Source organism: Suncus etruscus, chromosome 1 (genome assembly GCF_024139225.1).
Source record: "Suncus etruscus isolate mSunEtr1 chromosome 1, mSunEtr1.pri.cur, whole genome shotgun sequence".
Taxonomy (NCBI): Eukaryota; Metazoa; Chordata; class Mammalia; order Eulipotyphla; family Soricidae; genus Suncus; species Suncus etruscus.
This window is the reverse complement of record NC_064848.1, coordinates 88,280,337-88,298,555: the sequence shown is the minus strand read 5'-3', so window position 1 is coordinate 88,298,555 and position 18,219 is coordinate 88,280,337. Positions and strand designations below refer to the sequence as shown.

At 35.1% G+C, this 18,219-nt stretch overlaps 1 protein-coding gene across 1 annotated transcript in view; it reads right to left on the bottom strand.

The window, feature by feature from the left end:
* PPP1R9A (protein phosphatase 1 regulatory subunit 9A) overlaps positions 1 to 18,219 on the bottom strand; it is a 316,932-nt gene that overhangs the window by 19,229 nt on the left and 279,484 nt on the right. Inside the window, 1 exon segment of the mRNA XM_049784454.1 lies at positions 7,142 to 7,229. Within this exon segment, the coding sequence (XP_049640411.1) occupies positions 7,142 to 7,229 (88 nt within the window).

Here is an 18,219-nt window from a genome sequence, read left to right as displayed (position 1 = left end):
GGCTGATAGTGGGCTTAGAAGGTAGAGGAGGTCCAATGGACTATAGAGCAGAGATATTGGCACTTTGGTGATGGATTCGGCATGGTAATACTGTATGCCTAAAACATAGAAACATTTACATTTTGTAAATAAATATTACCTTAACAAAAATAAGTAAACATTTTCTGTCACCTAATGCCTTATTTGCAAAGGCTTTTTGTTCAGATAATATTTCAAACAGAAACCAAATATCCATTTATAGTTAAGCTCTTCGTTAAATCCTCACTGCCACAAAAATATTCAAGACTGACAAATTCCATTTTAAGTTGTTCATCTAGCACTGAAGACAGGTCAACAGGCCTCTGGGTGAGTATGATAAATGAGATCGTGGAAACTTATCCTTGGATAATATTCAGAGGCTTAAGAAAGCCTTTACAGTCTACAACTCCACATACCAATGTAACAGAAGTAATGAAGGAATAGTTATATAGAAAGCAACGAATGCCTACAGTTAAGAAACAAGCACTGTCCTCACAGCAGTAACATACCTGTTTCTGGGACACTATGAAGATGGGTACTTTACTGTTCTCCAGGTAAAGACCAGATGGGCCCTTGCTGAAACTATAGTCTATCTTCCTTGCTTCTTCATATATCCTTAAACTTAACACACAAGGAACAGATAATGGTTCTGTGTATTTACCACTATCCTTAAGTAGTGTTGCTTCCATGTATCTTGATCTAGAGTGCAGAGTTTTTATTTAAAAATACAAGCTCAATCATGAACAAGTTTTAATCAGTGTTTAAATAAAAGGAAAATATAAAATTTCTATTAAAATTATAAAAATTAACTTCCTAAATTTGATTTATAATAATAATTTCATTTTATAATAATTTCCTTCTAAATAAAATGAACTCTTAGGTCTACAAAAAGGGGTAGAGAAGGCTTAGTAGTAGTTATCCTACTATTGACCACTCTTCCAATCATCCAGTTTAGGAGGAAATTTGATGGGATTAAACATAAAATTCTTTTTTTCCTCCTATGTGCCATATTTATTTTTCCTTTACATATCTAGTCCTTTTCTTTCCTCCCTCCATTTCTGTACTTTTCTTTTAATTATGCATGTATAGAGATAATATAGATAAGCTACACATTGATCTTCAATAGTTCTCTTGAAGATTAAGACTGTAGAAGTAAAACTCTTGATGAATTTGGAAATATTTTTTATGGGAACAAAGTATGAATGTACTCTGTCCTTTCTTAATCGTTTTTTGTTTTTGCTTAGCTTATATAATAATGGCAAGCATTTTAGAAAAAGTAGAATCACAAATCATAGCTGTATCCTTTCTTTTGTTTGTTTTTGTTTTGGGGCCACATCCAGCAGTGCTCAATGGTTACTCCTGGATCTGCACCCAGAAATCACTCCTGGCAAACTTCGGGTACCATATGGGATGCTGGAGATTGAACCCAAGTCCACAGTGTGCAAGGCAATTGCCCTACCTGCTGTGCTATCGATCCAGCCCATTGGTGTATCTTTAACTGTCTTAGTATTAGGAACTTGGAGAAAGAATAGTCTTAAATTAAGTAGTGTTAAAAGCCTGAACAAATTAAATTTCAAATGTATCTAAAAGCAGGTCAATCAATATAACCCAAAAGTCTTCTTTACTGAAGCAAAACTAACATTATTTAAAAAGACCATAAAAGTGAATTATTTGATCAAATGTAAAATTTTATTGGTTGTGTAAACAAAGATTTATAAGTTGAAAGACACTCAAAAATAGCTAGGTTTTAAAATTCAAGAGTTTGGGGGATGGAGAGACGGTATGATTTGCAAGACCGTTAACTGTTGTTTGCTGCTGACCTGGGTTCAATCTTGTATAGTCTATTGCCAGGAGTAATTTCTGAACACAGAGCCAGGAGTAAGTCCTGGGCACCACTGGTGTGCCCCTCCAAATAAGTAATAATAAAACAAAAATCTAAGAATTTAACAAATCCTCTATTTAAGGACAAACTCATATTTCAGAATTAGAATATCCTGCAAAGGAAGAATCTATCAAAATAATATTATCAACTTTCATCACTTGACTTAGGGAGAATATAGAAGCTCCACCAATATTTGTTTGGTTTAACTATGCTTTCCAGAAAACAGATGTTTATTTAACAATTATTAATAGGACTATAGGTTATTAAGTGATGGATCTGGCATTTGTCCTTCTTTTGGCTAATTTATTTAACATAGTATATTCCAGTTCTAATTTGCAATGAATTTCATGATTTCGTTGTTGTTGTTGTTTTTGTAGCAGCATAATATTCTACTGTGTATTAGACATGAAGGTTGACTCCATATGTGCTAGGGGATACAATAAATAATGGTGTGTATTTGGCATTTTGTATACTTTGGTTAGATACCAAGCTATGGACTGTGTGGCTCCAAGCTGTGGATACCAAGCTGTTGGGCTGTATGGCAGTTCTATTAATAATTTTTTTAAAGAAATCTAATACTGTTTCCCATAGGGGTTGAATTAGGTAAAGTTCTCACCAGCATTCATTTAAAGTTCCTTTTTTCACCACAGCCCCACCAACACAGATTGTTACCTGTCTTTTTAGTGTGTGCCATTTTCACTTAGAGTGTGAGATATATCATTGTTATCTTGTTTAGGGTCTGTGAGAATAAGTGATGATGTGTCTTTTACCCATCTTTCTGTCTTTTTCAGAGTCTGTGTCTTCATTTCCTCCTCCAATTTTTTGATAAGGTTTATGGATTTCTTGGGTTGATTTTTTAAATAATTTGTACATTTTGGATACTAATATTTTATCTTATGCATTAAGTGCAACATTCTATTGGATGTCTTTTAGTTTTATCCTATGCTTCTTTAGCCATGTGTAACTTTTAATTTGACATAGTTCCATTTGTTTATTTTGTTTCTTTCCCTTACCAATGGAATCATATAAATGAAAATGTCTTTGAGGTCCAAATATTGGAATCTATATTTTCCAAATATATTTTATGGATTCTGGTCTGATAACAAGGTCTTTGATCCACTTTGATAACCTTTTTGTGTAAGTTGTAAGATATGAATTCAGTTTCACATTTTTTCATTGTGGTTATCCAATTTTCCCAGCACCATTTTTTCAAGAGATTATCTTCATGCCAGCTCCTTTGTTGAAAATTAGGTGGCCATAGAGTTGGTAAACATTATTTGGGTAGTTGATTTTTACTATTTAAATTACTTAACTATTTTAAATAGATTATCTTTATTTCAGTAACATGATGCTTTGATAACTATAGTTTTTGAAAACTATAGATTTATAGTATAGATTCAATTTAGGCGACAAGATACCTCCCAACTTTTATTTTTTAGAATGGCTTTGATTCCGTGAATTTTATTATTGATCAATCTAAGTTCTTGGAGAATGTCATGGAATCTGAATGGGGTTTAAAATGAATACATATAGAATCTATAATTAAGATAGGCTGGTCATTTTTGCAGTATTTATTTCTTTAATTCATGGACATGGAATATTTTTCTAATTTTTAAGGCCTCTTCTATTTCTTTCATATATTATTTTAGTTTACATGGAATATTTATCTCAATTATTTGTTGATTCCTATGTACCTGCTTTTTAAGTACTAGTTTGAGTAAAGCAGACTCTGATCTCTGTCTTCTCGTTTTATAAACTATCTGCATATAGGAACATGACAAATTTTTGTCACTGACTTTGTAGCTGGCAACTTTGTTGTAGTCATTTATCACTACAACAAAGGAACTTTTTTTAGGTGATTCTTTAGGTTATTCAATGTATCTACAGAGAATAGCTATTATTCTTCACTATCATTTTCCCACAGCCACAATCTAGTTCCTTTCTCCTAGAGATTTTCATTCAGTGATGAGGTTATCCCATAGAGCTCCAAATCAGATAATTTATGGGCTCCAGAGACTACTTACTCTAGTAGTTTGGATAGTATATAATTTTATTCCATGATCTCTAAGGGATAAATGAGCTCTGTTAATGAAATATTTCCTGTTTTTATTATCTGCAGTGTTGACTGTTTATATCTAAATGTTTATTGAGCACTTACTTAAAAAGTATAGAATACAATCTTTTTCTATTTTAACTTTATCTATTGGTTTCATGTTGGTTATGAATTTAAATCTTCATGTTTCCATAAATAAAATTAAGAAAATTTACTCTTTGAGAAGAAAAAAACTAAAACCAAGATCAAGCTTAGCAAGGCCTTTGCCTCTTTAAAATCTAAGAAATCTATTACCAATTCAAAGAAACCCATTAAATTTTTACAAACTCATGAGGTCACTAACTCAGTCTGTATAGTTTTCCTTCTCTTCTCTAAGAAAACTCACAAGTGATTAGTTTTTTCCCCCAGTCTTTACAACTTTACCAATACTCTACAGCTAAGGATACTTATCAATCACAAGGAGGTCTACGGAACAACAATTCTATTCTTCCTGAAATGTATTTTCAATATTTACTTTTCAAAATGTTGTTTTCTTTTGAGGCTATACTGGCTGTGTTCTATTCTTTAATTCTGTGTTCAGGGATCACTCCTGTCAGTGTTTGGAGAAACTATATGTGCCACTGATTAAACTAGGTATGTCAGCCACAGCAAGGCAATGCTTCAGTTCTTTTATGTTTCTCAGCCCATTATCAATTGACATCGAAGAACAGAAGCTGTCATTAGGTTTGATCAATGTTATTCAATTATTGTTAGCTGAAAAAAATATATCTTTGATACAGAAAATGCCCTTCTCTTTTGTCACTTATGTGAAATCCTTTCTGGTCTATCAAAATATAGTGTAATCAGTTTTCTAATTGAAAACTGCTTTGTGGCATTGATCTATCTGGAATTATATGTGGTAATAAAACAGAAAGGGGTTAGAGTTATGTTTTCAAACTAGCGTGCTGCCTAGACTGCTGGCCAAGACAGTATTAAGGAAAGGCCACTTTTAATATTTGAGGTTTAACTTAGAGTAGTATTTCCCAAAAGGGCCAATATGCATGGCGCACAATGGAATGATCCTGGGAGTCAGATGTAATATTAGATCACAATGAGTTGGCTGGAGTGGGGGCCATTTTCTTTTTGCTTAAAGGATTGATGGACGATTTCCTCTTGGGATAAAGACTAATTCTGCTTCTGAAAGGGCAAATAAGTTTGGGAGCCTCTGCATTGAAGTGAGTTGAGTAGTCACAAACAGAATCATGATTTATTTTTTACCCATAATTTACAAAAGCTGGTGGTCATCTTTGACTTTCATAGTGAAAAGACTCAAACATTTTTGTTGTGGTAGGTGGTCTAACTTCTATCCATTTTAGGATGAAGCAACAAAGTCACTGACTCTGGTTCCATAGAAAGGATCAGGCTACTTCAGAAGGGTTTTAACTGTGCTAGCGGGTATCTCCCTCTTTCACCATCTATTTTTTTCCTTAAGTGTATTTGAACATTTTCTATTCTTAATTTTAAAGTGCCAGAAAATAGTCCGTTTTACAATTTTTACTTTGTTTTTGAGTCATAGTCTGTCCCTATTTTTCTGATTGTTGTTCACTATAAAAGAGATTTCTACCTTCTCTGTTGTATAACAGACACAAAACCTATATTTCATAAAAAAAATCACTAATTTTAGAATTATTTCCTCATTTAAACCATTTCATTCTCCTACAATCTCAGGAAGAAGGGAGAAGGATGAAGGTATAATCTCTCACCAAACTGTATCAGAGCCCCTCAAAAAATAAGAAAAAGAAAAGGGAATCACAGAGATTCTTTTATTAACTAAATAATTAACCTGCAAATTATTTCAGTCTTTTACTTTAGTATTTTACCTGTCTTTCTCGGGCTGTGCTAGAGATGTTTCCCAAATTACATAAAGAAACATAACATCATTAGAAGCATATGTAATTGAGGGTGGTAGGGAGCGTTAGAAAGACAGTAAGACACATATTCTCTATTGCATTTATTGCTTACTATATAATTCTAAAAAACAATTAAACAATATAAAAATAAAGTACACCCATAAAGTATGACATTAATATCTGCCCTTTCAATACCTTTTTGAGTGGTATAAGTGATAGAACCCCACACCTCACACATGTGAGGCATTTCTACCATGGAGTCACATTTTTTTCTAATCTTATGGCAAACATCTAAAATAATAAATGTTAAAGTACTTGTAATTTGTAATAATATCATATTCTATATTTATTATTTTAGAATATCTCTTCTGTGTCATTTCTGTAAATACTTTATGTAAAAATGAAATCCTTATGTGCTAAACTTATAAAGAAGGTGCAGTGACTCCCATTATTACACATTAGAAAATGGAGTCATAGGATAAATCTACTTAAGATTTTAAAGGTAATAAGTAGGAGAGTTGACTCAAACCCAGCTGTTAGAGATCTAAGCTCTATTATCTCCAGGCAAAAACTTAATTTTAAAATTGTGTCATTTCAAAACAAAATTGGAGGAAATATGACACGTTCTACTAATAAAACTCACTTCTATAATGATGGAAAGTATTCAAGAGTAAGCATAATTAATAGGGCCTGAAAGATAAATAAATATCTGGGTCCATCAAGGGATGAAGTCAGTTTTGCACCATATGGAAAGAATTATTCTGAAAGCCAACAAAAACTTGGTACAAAATTACTTGTTTAGGCTTAGGAAAAAGAGATCACATTCATATTGTGGGTAGTCAGGCCAGAAAGTTGAAATACATCTAATTTGCAAATTATATAGGGCTACTTATGCTGTATTTAAATTAACATTTATTGAAAATGTTATGTGCTCATATTTCTACAATTCAGTCAGTGGATACAACCACAAATTTTGCTGGATTAACACAAGTAGGAATGGTGCAATTTTTTTTCTACTCAAGATGTATTGTTTTGCCTTAAAGACACAGACTACTGGTTCTGATTAACTCTAGAAGGTAAAAATATTTTAGGTATAGAAATCTCTTGTCTCAATTACCCACCCCATACCTGCTACCTGAAGAAAACCTATTGACTTCTTTTTCTTTCCATTTCTTTCCTTTGTTGGAATTCCTTCGCAAAGGTGCCCTATAATGACAGTACATAATCATAAGAGAGGGATAACATCTCCTTTAATCCTCTTTGTAAGGGTCTCATGCTTTCATATCATGAAGTGCTTACCCCAGATCCACAAACTTCTGCTTAATTTTTCCACCTTGCGCCACCAATGAACTGGATGCTGTTAGTGATTTGGGACCTTTCGCACCACCTAGAAAAGTCATATTTGTGAAAAAAGGACTATTAATTTTATAAACCTCAAGTCCTAACTCAGTGCATCTTTGACTCTAAGGAGTTTGTCTAAATTTCCTCATTTCAAAATAAATAAATAAATAAATAAATATCAAGATAGAGGAAAAGTAAAATGATGAGGAAAAGCAATTAATATAGAAAATAAGCAAAATACTCATCCACAGGATACCTTCCCTATATTTCCTAAGTCAGTATAGAATATCACTTTTGAAAGTCTGGGAGAAAAAAGGAAAAAATGAGATTTCAAGTTCTCTATTCTGAGACCTGTGATCAGCTCTAAGACAGAGATGGAGAGAATATGGAAGTCATTTCTTAATCAGGAGATTCAGTCTTCTATTTTAGAAAAGTTTAACTAAGAAGTTGGGAGAGGGGGCCCGGAGAGATAGCACAGCGGCGTTTGCCTTACAAGCAGCCGATCTAGAACCAAAGGTGGTTGGTTCGAATCCCGGTGTCCCATATGGTCCCCTGTGCCTGCCAGGAGCTATTTCTAAGCAGACAGCCAGGAGTAACCCCTGAGCGCTGCCAGGTGTGGCCCAAAAACCAAAAACCAAAAAAAAAAAAAAAAAAAAAAAAAAAAGAAGTTGGGAGAGTATTATGCTGAGTTAAATGAGGTAGAGGGAGAGGGATAGTTATAGAATGATTGCACTCATTTTGGAATATATATATATGTATGAAAGATAATGTGGTATTAATATCCAGAGAAAACAGAGACTAAGGCCAGGTGGACCAATCCATAATGGTAAGAAGATTGCCACAAATAGTGGGTGAGTGCGTTAGGGTACTCAGGGCAGAGAAGGGACTACTATGATAATGATAATTGGAATTGATCACTTTGGACAATAACTGGTTGCTGAAAGGAGAGAAAGTGATATGCATGATACCCCTTTAATAACATATGGCAAACCACAGTGTCTAAAAGGAAAGAGAGTGGGAGAGAGAGGGAGAGAGAGAAATAGAGAGAGAGAAATGTTTGCTGTAGAGGCAGGCAGGGGGAGAGCAGGGTAGAGAGTGGGAAGGAGATTCAGACACTGGTGGTAGGAAATGTGCATTGGGGAAGAGTATTGAACACTATATGACTGAAACTCAATCATGAACAACTTTGTAACTCCTGGTGATTCAATTAAAGAATTTATTTATAAAAATCAAAAAGAAGTTGGGTTAGAACACAACTTGGCAGACTCCATGTGAAAGAAGCCAAAATCTCAGTGTTGGAGCTGAAAGATCCTTGCCTCTTTCCATTACTCTGGCATTCTAAATGGAACACTTTAAATGATGAGGCTTGAAGACAGCAAAAGGAGAGGTTTTTGGAATAGAATTCAAGATCGAAGTTAGAAACTAGACACCATTCTACATTAGATAACATAGATAACTGAGGATGTACCTGGAACAATTTAGAAAGGGTTCTTTGATAATTCAGCATATATTTTTATCTGCAATGATTATCAAAGAACTTTAATAAAAAACAACTTGATACACATTTGTGCAGGAAATTACCCCTTCTTAATTATTTGATGATTTGTAGTTTCAAAAATTAAAAACAAATCAGCAACTATGTGGCATGCTGTGTAGAAAAATTATCTTAAGGAGATTTTTCATTAAATGTGATTTAATTTTGCTTATTTAATGGAGAACATTTTAAACACATATACTTACAAAACATAAAGTATATGTGCTGTTCTCATTCAGAACTCTGTTCTAAAGTTCTAGATAGCAAGATTTGATAAACATCTTAAGTATTTTTTAGCAATGAGTATTTTATTTATTTAGTTAATCATACAGAGATTATAATAATCAAGTTCTTGAAATGTACTTACTAAAATGCTAGAGTTAGAAAGTGGCATGCAAAATCCATTTCTAGTCTCAAATATTTCTTATAGGTATTTTCATTATTACTTTTTGGAAAACTAAATAAAATAGCACAGATGTGAAACACACAAAAAATTCACAGACATGGCACAAGTGTCATTTGAGGTGATTTTGCTAATGGACATTTTGAAAACGCACAATTCCCATTTTCTTCATAGAAACAGAAGGACAAAAAACACTGGATTCTTCCAGATCAATCATTAAGAACCTCTTAATAACTAGAACTGTAAAGCTGAAAAGGATGTTTCCTAATTATTTTTTGAATTTGAGGTAGCTGGGCGATATTTAACAAGTGGTCAGATGACCAGCCGAGACAATGTACAGAGAAACACTCTGTAACCTATTAGTGATGCTGTTACTTGAACAACTGGGGACTAAAAGCCTGATTCTGCTCATCAGAGAGACTGCTGCTAGGCAACCTTACCACATTATCTCATACATTTGCCAAAGTATGTTCCAAGGAACACTTGAATGCTTTCAATGGGATGAAGAGGGAAGATTGGGTAATAATGCACTTCCACATTTTAAGTCAATCAAATGTATCATTTTTGTGCACATCAGAAATTCTAGTCTGAAAAAACAGATGCTGAATTTCAGGAAAAGAAAAAGAACTGTGAGGTTTTGTTTATTTATTTAGATTTATGTAAATGTATTTAGTCTTTTAGTCTGAAATCACTCCAATATTATCCTTATAAGCAATTAGAAGTCTAAACCTTCATATAGAGTGATTCAGTCTTTCACAATCTGATCTTCATTTTCAAAGGTGATAAGAGATTTTCTTTCCTTTTTCTTTTTTGATTTTGAGGTCACTTCTGGCACTATTCAAGGCTTATGCTTGACTTTGAGCTGAGGGATCTTTCCTGATGGGGCTCTGGTGACCATATGCAGTGTTGGGGACTAAACCTGGATTGGACATAAACAAGGAAAGTACCTTATTCCCTGTATTATCTCTCAGGCCCCATGGATTTTCTGAAAGCTAAAAATTAAGGCCTTTTTCTGTACTGCAAATACTTTAACCTAATTGAAACAAAACTGTTTCTTTCTTTATTATAGTCTCCCAAATCAGAAAACCCTGTGTACAAGTGGATGTGGGCTCCTACAATGGTTTTAATCATCTCCCCCACAATGATTTTACTTATTGATTTTTTTTGTTGTTTTTGGGTCACACTTGGTCGTGCTCAGGGGTTACTCTGGGCTCTATGCTCAGAAATCGCTCTTGGCAGGCTCGGGGGACAATATGGGGTGCTGGGATTCGAACCACCATCCTTCTGCATGTAAGGCAAATGCCCTGCCTCCATGCTATCTCTTCAGTCCCTTATTGATTTTTGAGCCATATTCAGTGGTATTCAGGGCTTATTGTGCTAGGATGACTCTAGTGACCAAAATTGGTGCTTGATTCAAACCTGGGCCTACTGAATATAAAGCAAAAACATTACTGGCAGAATTCATTCTAGCCCCTTCCCAGTAATTTTAATGATCTAATTTCTATTCATTTTTGAAAATTGAGATTTGTCCAAAAATACAAAACTTTTTTAAAACTATTTTATATTGCCTCAGAATGCACTGTCTTCTGAAAAACTAATTTTAGAAATTCAATGTCAATGAGTTGTAAGTTATAGAAAAATTCTGACCAAATTAGAAGTGATTTGCAATCCTAAAGTATATATGTTGCCCAAGTAACAGGCATAATTTAATAGTGAAGAATGGTCTCATTGGGGAAAAAAGAGACCAAGGCCTTTCAATAAATAATTAAAATAGCATGAAATGTTTCTAGCCAATTAGGTAATACACTGCTGATTGAAGATGATTAAAACACTTTATATTCATAAAGACTCTGTGTATATATATCATTGTTTATGCCTTTGTATTTGTCAAAAGCCCTTGTAAAGCTGTAAAAAGTATTATCACATAGATTAAGGAGGTGGATTAGATTAACTCCTATTCTTTTCTTTTAATTTTCCCTCTTTTTTTCCTTTGCTGGGGAGACACACTGGGTCATGCTTAGGCATTATTCCTGACTCTATGCTTGGAAATCACTCCTGGTGGTACTTGGGGGACTGTATAAGGTGCCATGAATTGAACTAAAGTCTGAAGCATGCAAGGCAAAAGCCTAACCTCTGTATTCTATCTCTGGCCCACTATTTTACCCTTAAATTGTTTAAGTTAGTTTTTAGGTAATAAGGTAACAATATTGTGAAGTTTTTGATAATGATGTACAAAGTTGGGGCTTGGCCCCTCCATCAAAGTGCCCATCAAACTTCTCCCATTTCTACTTCCACCCCAATCCAATATTTCTTTCCTAACAACCCTGATCTCAACATTGTTCATTGATAGTTATAGTCTTAGTTCATTCTTTTCTTAAAAAAATATTTAAGTGCCATGGTTACAAAAATTTATAATTGGATTTCAGTCATAAAATGCACACCACCCTTCATCAATGCAACAATCCTGCTACAACTGTCCTCCCATTTCCAACATCCCCCATTGTATATCTCTATCATTGTCATGATAGTTGTTAGTTTAGTTATTTGTCTCCCTTTTGAAGTTACCACTCTTTGTGGTAAAATTCATATCATGGGCTGGTCCTTCTGGCCCTCATCTCTACTGTCTTTGTTATTACTACTATACTCTTTTATTTTTTTAAATCCTACAGATGAGTGAGACTATTGTATTTTTTGAGACTATTCTATTTTTATCTCTCTCCCTCTGGCTTATTTCACTCAGCATAATAGTCTCCAATTCCATCCAAGTACAGGCAAATTTCGTGACTTCATTTTTTTCAAACAGTTGCATAGTATTTCATTGCATAGATGTACTACTGTTTCCTTAGCTACTCATCTATTGTCAGGAATCTGGGTTGTTTCAAGATTTTGGCTATCGTAAAAAATGTTGCTATGAACATAGAGGTGCAGAGGGAGTTCGTATTGTATTTTGTGGTCCTAGGGTATATTACTAGGAGTGGTATTGCTGAATCATATGGAAGCTCAATGTTCAGTGTTCTTTTGTTTGTTTGTTATGTTTTTTGTTATTTTTCTTTTCTTATTATATTTAAACACCATGATTACAAATATGATTGTAGTTGTATGATTTCAGTCATGTAAAGAACACCCCCCTTCACTAGTGCAACATTCCTACCACCAATGTCCCAAATCTCCCTCCTCCCCACCCCATCCATATCTGTACAATGAATAATGGTGTGAGGAAGAGAATTTTGTCTTGTATTTTTGTGTTCCTCGGGTATATCCCTAGGAGTGGTATAGCTGGATTGTATGGGAGCTAAATTTCCAGTTTTTGAAGGAATCTCCATATCGCTTTCCATAAAGGTTGGACTAGACAGCATTCCCACCAGCAGTGAAAATGAGTTCCTATCCACATCCCCGCCAGCACTGATTGTTCTCATTCTTTGTGATATGTGCCAATCTCTGTGGTGTGAGATTTCTTCAGTCATGTAAAGAACACCCCCATTCACCAGTGAAACATGAGTTGTTTTGATTTGCATCTCCCTGATGATTAGTGATGTGGAACATCTTTTCATGTGCCTTTTGGCCATTTGCATTTCTTCTTTTACAAAATGTCTTTTCATTCTTCTTCCCATTTTTTGATGGGGATAGATGCATTTTTCTTGTAAAGTACTGTCAGTACCTTGTATATTTTGGATATTAATCCTTTATCTGATGTGTATTGGTGAATAATTTCTCCCACTCAATGGATGGCTTTTGTATTCTGGGCACTATCTCCTTTGAGGTGCAGAAGCTTCTCAGCTTAATATAGTTCCATCTGTTTATCTCTGCCTCCACTTGTTTGGAGAGTGCTATTTCCTCCTTAAAAATGCCTTTAGTCTCAATGTCATGGAGTGTTTTACCTACATGTTGTTCTATATACCTTATAGTTTCAGATTTGATATCAAGATCTTTAATCTGTTTGGATTTTACCTTTGTACTTGGTATTAGCTGGGCATCTGAGTTTGCTTTTTTGCAAGTGGCTAACCAGTTGTGCCAACACCACTTGTTTAAGAGGCTTTCCTTGCTCCATTTAATATTTCTTGCTCCTTTATCAAAAACTAGGTGGTTGTATGAATGGGGAACATTCTCTGAGTACTCAAGCCTTTTTCACTAAACTGAGGGTCTGTTTTTATTCCAATACCATGCTGTTTTGATAACTATTGCTTTGTAATACAGCTTAAAATTGGGGAAAGTAATGCCTCCCATATTCCTTTTCTCAAGGATTGCTTTGGCTATTCGAGGGTATTTATTCTTCCAAATGAATTTCAGAAGTGTTTGATCCATTTATTTGAGAAATGTCATAGATATCTTTAGAGGAATCATGTTAAATCTGACAATGCTTTTGGAAGTATTGCCATTTTAATGATGTTGATCCTGCCAATCCATTAGCAGGGTATATTTTTCCATTTTCGTGTGTCCTGTCTTATTTCTTGGAGCAGTTTTATAGTTTTCTTTGTATAGATCCTTTACATCTTTTAGTCAGGTTGCAATGTCCATATTGTTTCCAGAAAGGCTGGACTAGATGGCATTCCCACCAGCAGTGAATAAAAGTTCATTTCTCAAAACATTCATGCCTGCAGTGGTTGTTCTTGTTCTTTATGATGTATGCCAATCTCTGTGGTTAAGATATCTCATTGCATATTTCATTGATATTGATATATCATTGCATATCAATGATATCTCATTGCTATTTTAAATTGCATTTCACTAATTATTAGTGATGTGGGCATTTTTTCATGTGCCTTTTGGCTATCTGTATTTTCTCTTTGAGGAAATATCTATTTATTTCTTCTCCCCATTTTTTAAAATGGGTTATGTGTTTTTGCTTGAAAAGTTCTGTCAGTACCTTGTATATCTTAGATATTAACCACTTACCTGATGGATACTAGGTAAATAGTTTCTTCCATCCTATGGGTGACCTTTTTACCCTAATCATTGTTTCCTTTAAAGTGTAGAAGTTATCAGTTAGATGTAATCTCATTTGTTTACCTTTGCTTTTATTATTTGAACAGTGGTGTTTCCTCTTTAAGATGACTTTAGTCTCAGTACCATGGGGTGTTTTGCCTATATTTTCTTTTATATATCTTATAGTTTCAGGCCTGATATCAAGCTCTTTAATCCATTTTTTTTTATTTTTGTGCCATACCCGGTGACGCTCAGGGCTTACTCCTGGCTATGCATTCAGAAATTGCTCCCAGCTTGGGGGACCTTATGGGATGCTGGGGGATCGAACTGCAGTCCATCCTAGCTGGCTAGCGCATGCAAGGCAAATGCCCTACCAATTTTTAGGCCCCTTTAATCCATTTTGATTTGTTCTTTGTGCATGGTGTTAGAGTTCTGGGTTCACTTTTTACATGTGGCTGCTCAGTTGTCAGAGCACTTGATGAAAAGGCATTTCTTGCTCCAGTTCTATTTATTGCCCCTTTGTCAAAGATTATAAGATTGTATGTCTGCAGGTTATTATCTGAATAATAAAGTCTATCTTATTAATCTGTGTTTATTCTAGTACCATGCTGTTTTCAAGACTATTGCTTTGTAGTATAATTTAAAGTTGGGGAGAGTGATGCCTCCAATCATTTTCTCCTAGTTTGGAAAAATTCTTGGGCTATTTATTGGGCATTTATTATTCAAAACAATTTCAGAAGTGTTTGATCCACTTCTTTAAAGAATGTCATGGGTATCCTTAGAGGGACTGCATTAAATATGTATAATGCTTTGGGGGAGAATTTTCATATTAATGTTAATCCTCCCAATCCATAACAGGGTATATGTCTCCATTTCCTTGTGTTCTCTTCTATTTCTTGAAGCAATGTTTTTTTTTTTTTTTTTTTTTTTTTTAATTTTTTTTTTATTTAAACACCTTGATTACATACATGATTGTGTTTGGGTTTCAGTCATAAAAGGAACACCACCCATCACCAGTGCAACATTCCCATCACCCAAGTCCCAAATCACCCTCCTCCCCACCCAACCCCCGCCTGTACCCTAAACAGGCTCTACATTTCCCTCATACATTCTCAATATTAGGACAGTTCAAAATGTAGTTATTTCTCTAACTAAACTCATCACTCTTTGTGGTGAGCTTCCTGAGGTGAGCTGGAACTTCCAGCTCTTTTCTCTTTTGTGTCTGAAAATTATTATTACAAGGGTGTCTTTCATTTTTCTTAAAACCCATAGATGAGTGAGACCATTCTGCGTTTTTCTCTCTCTCTCTGACTTATTTCACTCAGCATAATAGATTCCATGTACATCCATGTATAGGAAAATTTCATGACTTCATCTCTCCTGACAGCTGCATAATATTCCATTGTGTATATGTACCACAGTTTCTTTAGCCATTCATCTGTTGAAGGGCATCTTGGTTGTTTCCAGAGTCTTGCTATGGTAAATAGAGCTGCAATGAATATAGGTGTAAGGAAGGGGTTTTTGTATTGTATTTTTGTGTTCCTAGGGTATATTCCTAGGAGTGGTATAGCTGGATCGTATGGGAGCTCGATTTCCAGTTTTTGGAGGAATCTCCATATCGCTTTCCATAAAGGTTGAACTAGACAGCATTCCCACCAGCAGTGGATAAGAGTTCCTTTCTCTCCACATCCCCGCCAACACTGTTTATTCTCATTCTTTGTGATGTGTGCCATTCTCTGGGGTGTGAGGTGGTATCTCATCGTTGTTTTGATTTGCATCTCCCTGATGATTAGTGATGTGGAACATTTTTTCATGTGTCTTTTGGCCATGCGTATTTCTTCTTTGTCAAAGTGTCTGTTCATTTCTTCTCCCCATTTTTTGATGGGGTTAGATGTTTTTTTCTTGTAAAGTTCTGTCAGTGCCTTGTATATTTTGGAGATTAGCCCCTTATCTGATGGGTATTGGGTGAATAGTTTCTCCCACTCAGTGGGTGGCTCTTGTATCCTGGGCACTATTTCCTTTGAGGTGCAGAAGCTTCTCAGCTTAATATATTCCCATCTGTTAATCTCTGCTTTCACTTGCTTGGAGAGTGCAGTTTCCTCCTTGAAGATGCCTGTAATGTCCTGTAGTGTTTTGCCTATGTGCTGTTCTATATATCTTATGGTTTTGGGGCTGATATCGAGGTCTTTAATCCATTTGGATTTTACCTTTGTACATGATGTTAGCTGGGGGTCTAAGTTTAATTTTTTGCAAGTGGCTATCCAATTGTGCCAACACCACTTGTTGAAGAGGCTTTCCCTGCTCCATTTAGGATTTCCTGCTCCTTTATCAAAAATTAGATGGTTGTATCTCTGGGGAACATTTTCTGAGTATTCAAGCCTATTCCACTGATCTGAGGACCTATCCTTATTCCAATACCATGCTGTTTTGATAACTGTTGCTTTGTAGTACAGTTTAAAGTTGGGAAAAGTAATTCCTCCCATATTCTTTTTCCCAATGATTGCTTTAGCTATTCGAGGGTGTTTATTGTTCCAAATGAATTTCAAAAGTGTCTGATCCACTTCTTTGAAGAATGTCATGGGTATCTTTAGAGGGATGGCATTAAATCTGTATAATGCCTTGGGGAGTATTGACATTTTGATGATGTTAATCCTGCCAATCCATGAGCAGGGTATGTGTTTCCATTTCCGTGTGTCCTCTCTTATTTCTTGGAGCAGAGTTTTATAGTTTTCTTTGTATAGGTCCTTCACATATTTAGTCAAGTTGATTCCAAGATATTTGAGTTTGTGTGGTACTATTGTGAATGGGGTTGTTTTCTTAATGTCCATTTCTTCTTTATTACTGTTGGTGTATAGAAAGGCCATTGATTTTTGTGTGTTAATTTTGTAGCCTGCCACCTTGCTATATGAGTCTATTGTTTCTAGAAGCTTTTTGATAGAGTCTTTAGGGTTTTCTAAGTAGAGTATCATGTCATCTGCAAACAGTGAGAGCTTGACTTCTTCCTTTCCTATCTGGATTCCCTTGATATCCTTTTCTTGCCTAATCGCTATAGCAAGTACTTCCAGTGCTATGTTGAATAGGAGTGGTGAGAGAGGACAGCCTTGTCTTGTGCCAGAATTTAGAGGGAAGGCTTTCAGTTTTTCTCCATTGAGGATAATATTTGCCACTGGCTTGTGGTAGATGGCCTTCACTATATTGAGAAAGGTTCCCTCCATTCCCATCTTGCTGAGAGTTTTGATCAAGAATGGGTGTTGGACCTTATCAAATGCTTTCTCTGCATCTATTGATATGATCATGTGGTTTTTATTTTTCTTGTTATTGATGTTGTGTATTATGTTGATAGATTTACGGATGTTAAACCAGCCTTGCATTCCTGGGATGAAACCTACTTGATCGTAGTGGATGATCTTCTTAATGAGGCATTGAATCCTATTTGCCAGGATTTTGTTGAGGATCTTTGCATCTGCATTCATCAGTGATATTGGTCTGTAATTTTCTTTTTTGGTAGCGTCTCTGTCTGGTTTAGGTATCAAGGTGATGTTGGCTTCATAAAAGCTATTTGGAAGTGTTTCTGTTTGTTCAATTTCATGAAAGAGTCTTGCCAAGATTGGCAGTAGTTCCTCTTGGAAAGTTTGATAGAATTCATTAGTGAATCCATCTGGACCTGGGCTTTTGTTTTTCGGCAGACATTTGATTACTGTTTTAATTTCATCAATGGTGATGGGGGTGTTTAGATATGCTACATCCTCTTCCTTCAACCGTGGAAGATTATAAGAGTCCAAGAATTTATCCATTTCTTCCAGGTTCTCATTTTTAGTGGCGTAGAGTTTTTCAAAGTAGTTTCTGATTACCCTTTGAATCTCTGTCATATCAGTAGTGATCTCTCCTTTTTCATTCCTGATACGAGTTATCAAGTTTCTCTCTCTCTCTTTCTTTGTTAGGTTTGCCAGTGGTCTATCAATCTTGTTTATTTTTTCAAAGAACCAACTTCTGCTTTCGTTGATCTTTCGGATTGTTTTTTGAGTTTCCACTTCGTTGATTTCTGCTCTCAGCTTTGTTATTTCCTTCTGTCTTCCTGTTCTTGGGTCCTTTTGTTGAGCATTTTCTAGTTCTATTAGCTGTGTCATTAAGCTACTCAGGTAAGCTCCTTCTTCCTTCCTGATGTGTGCTTGCAAA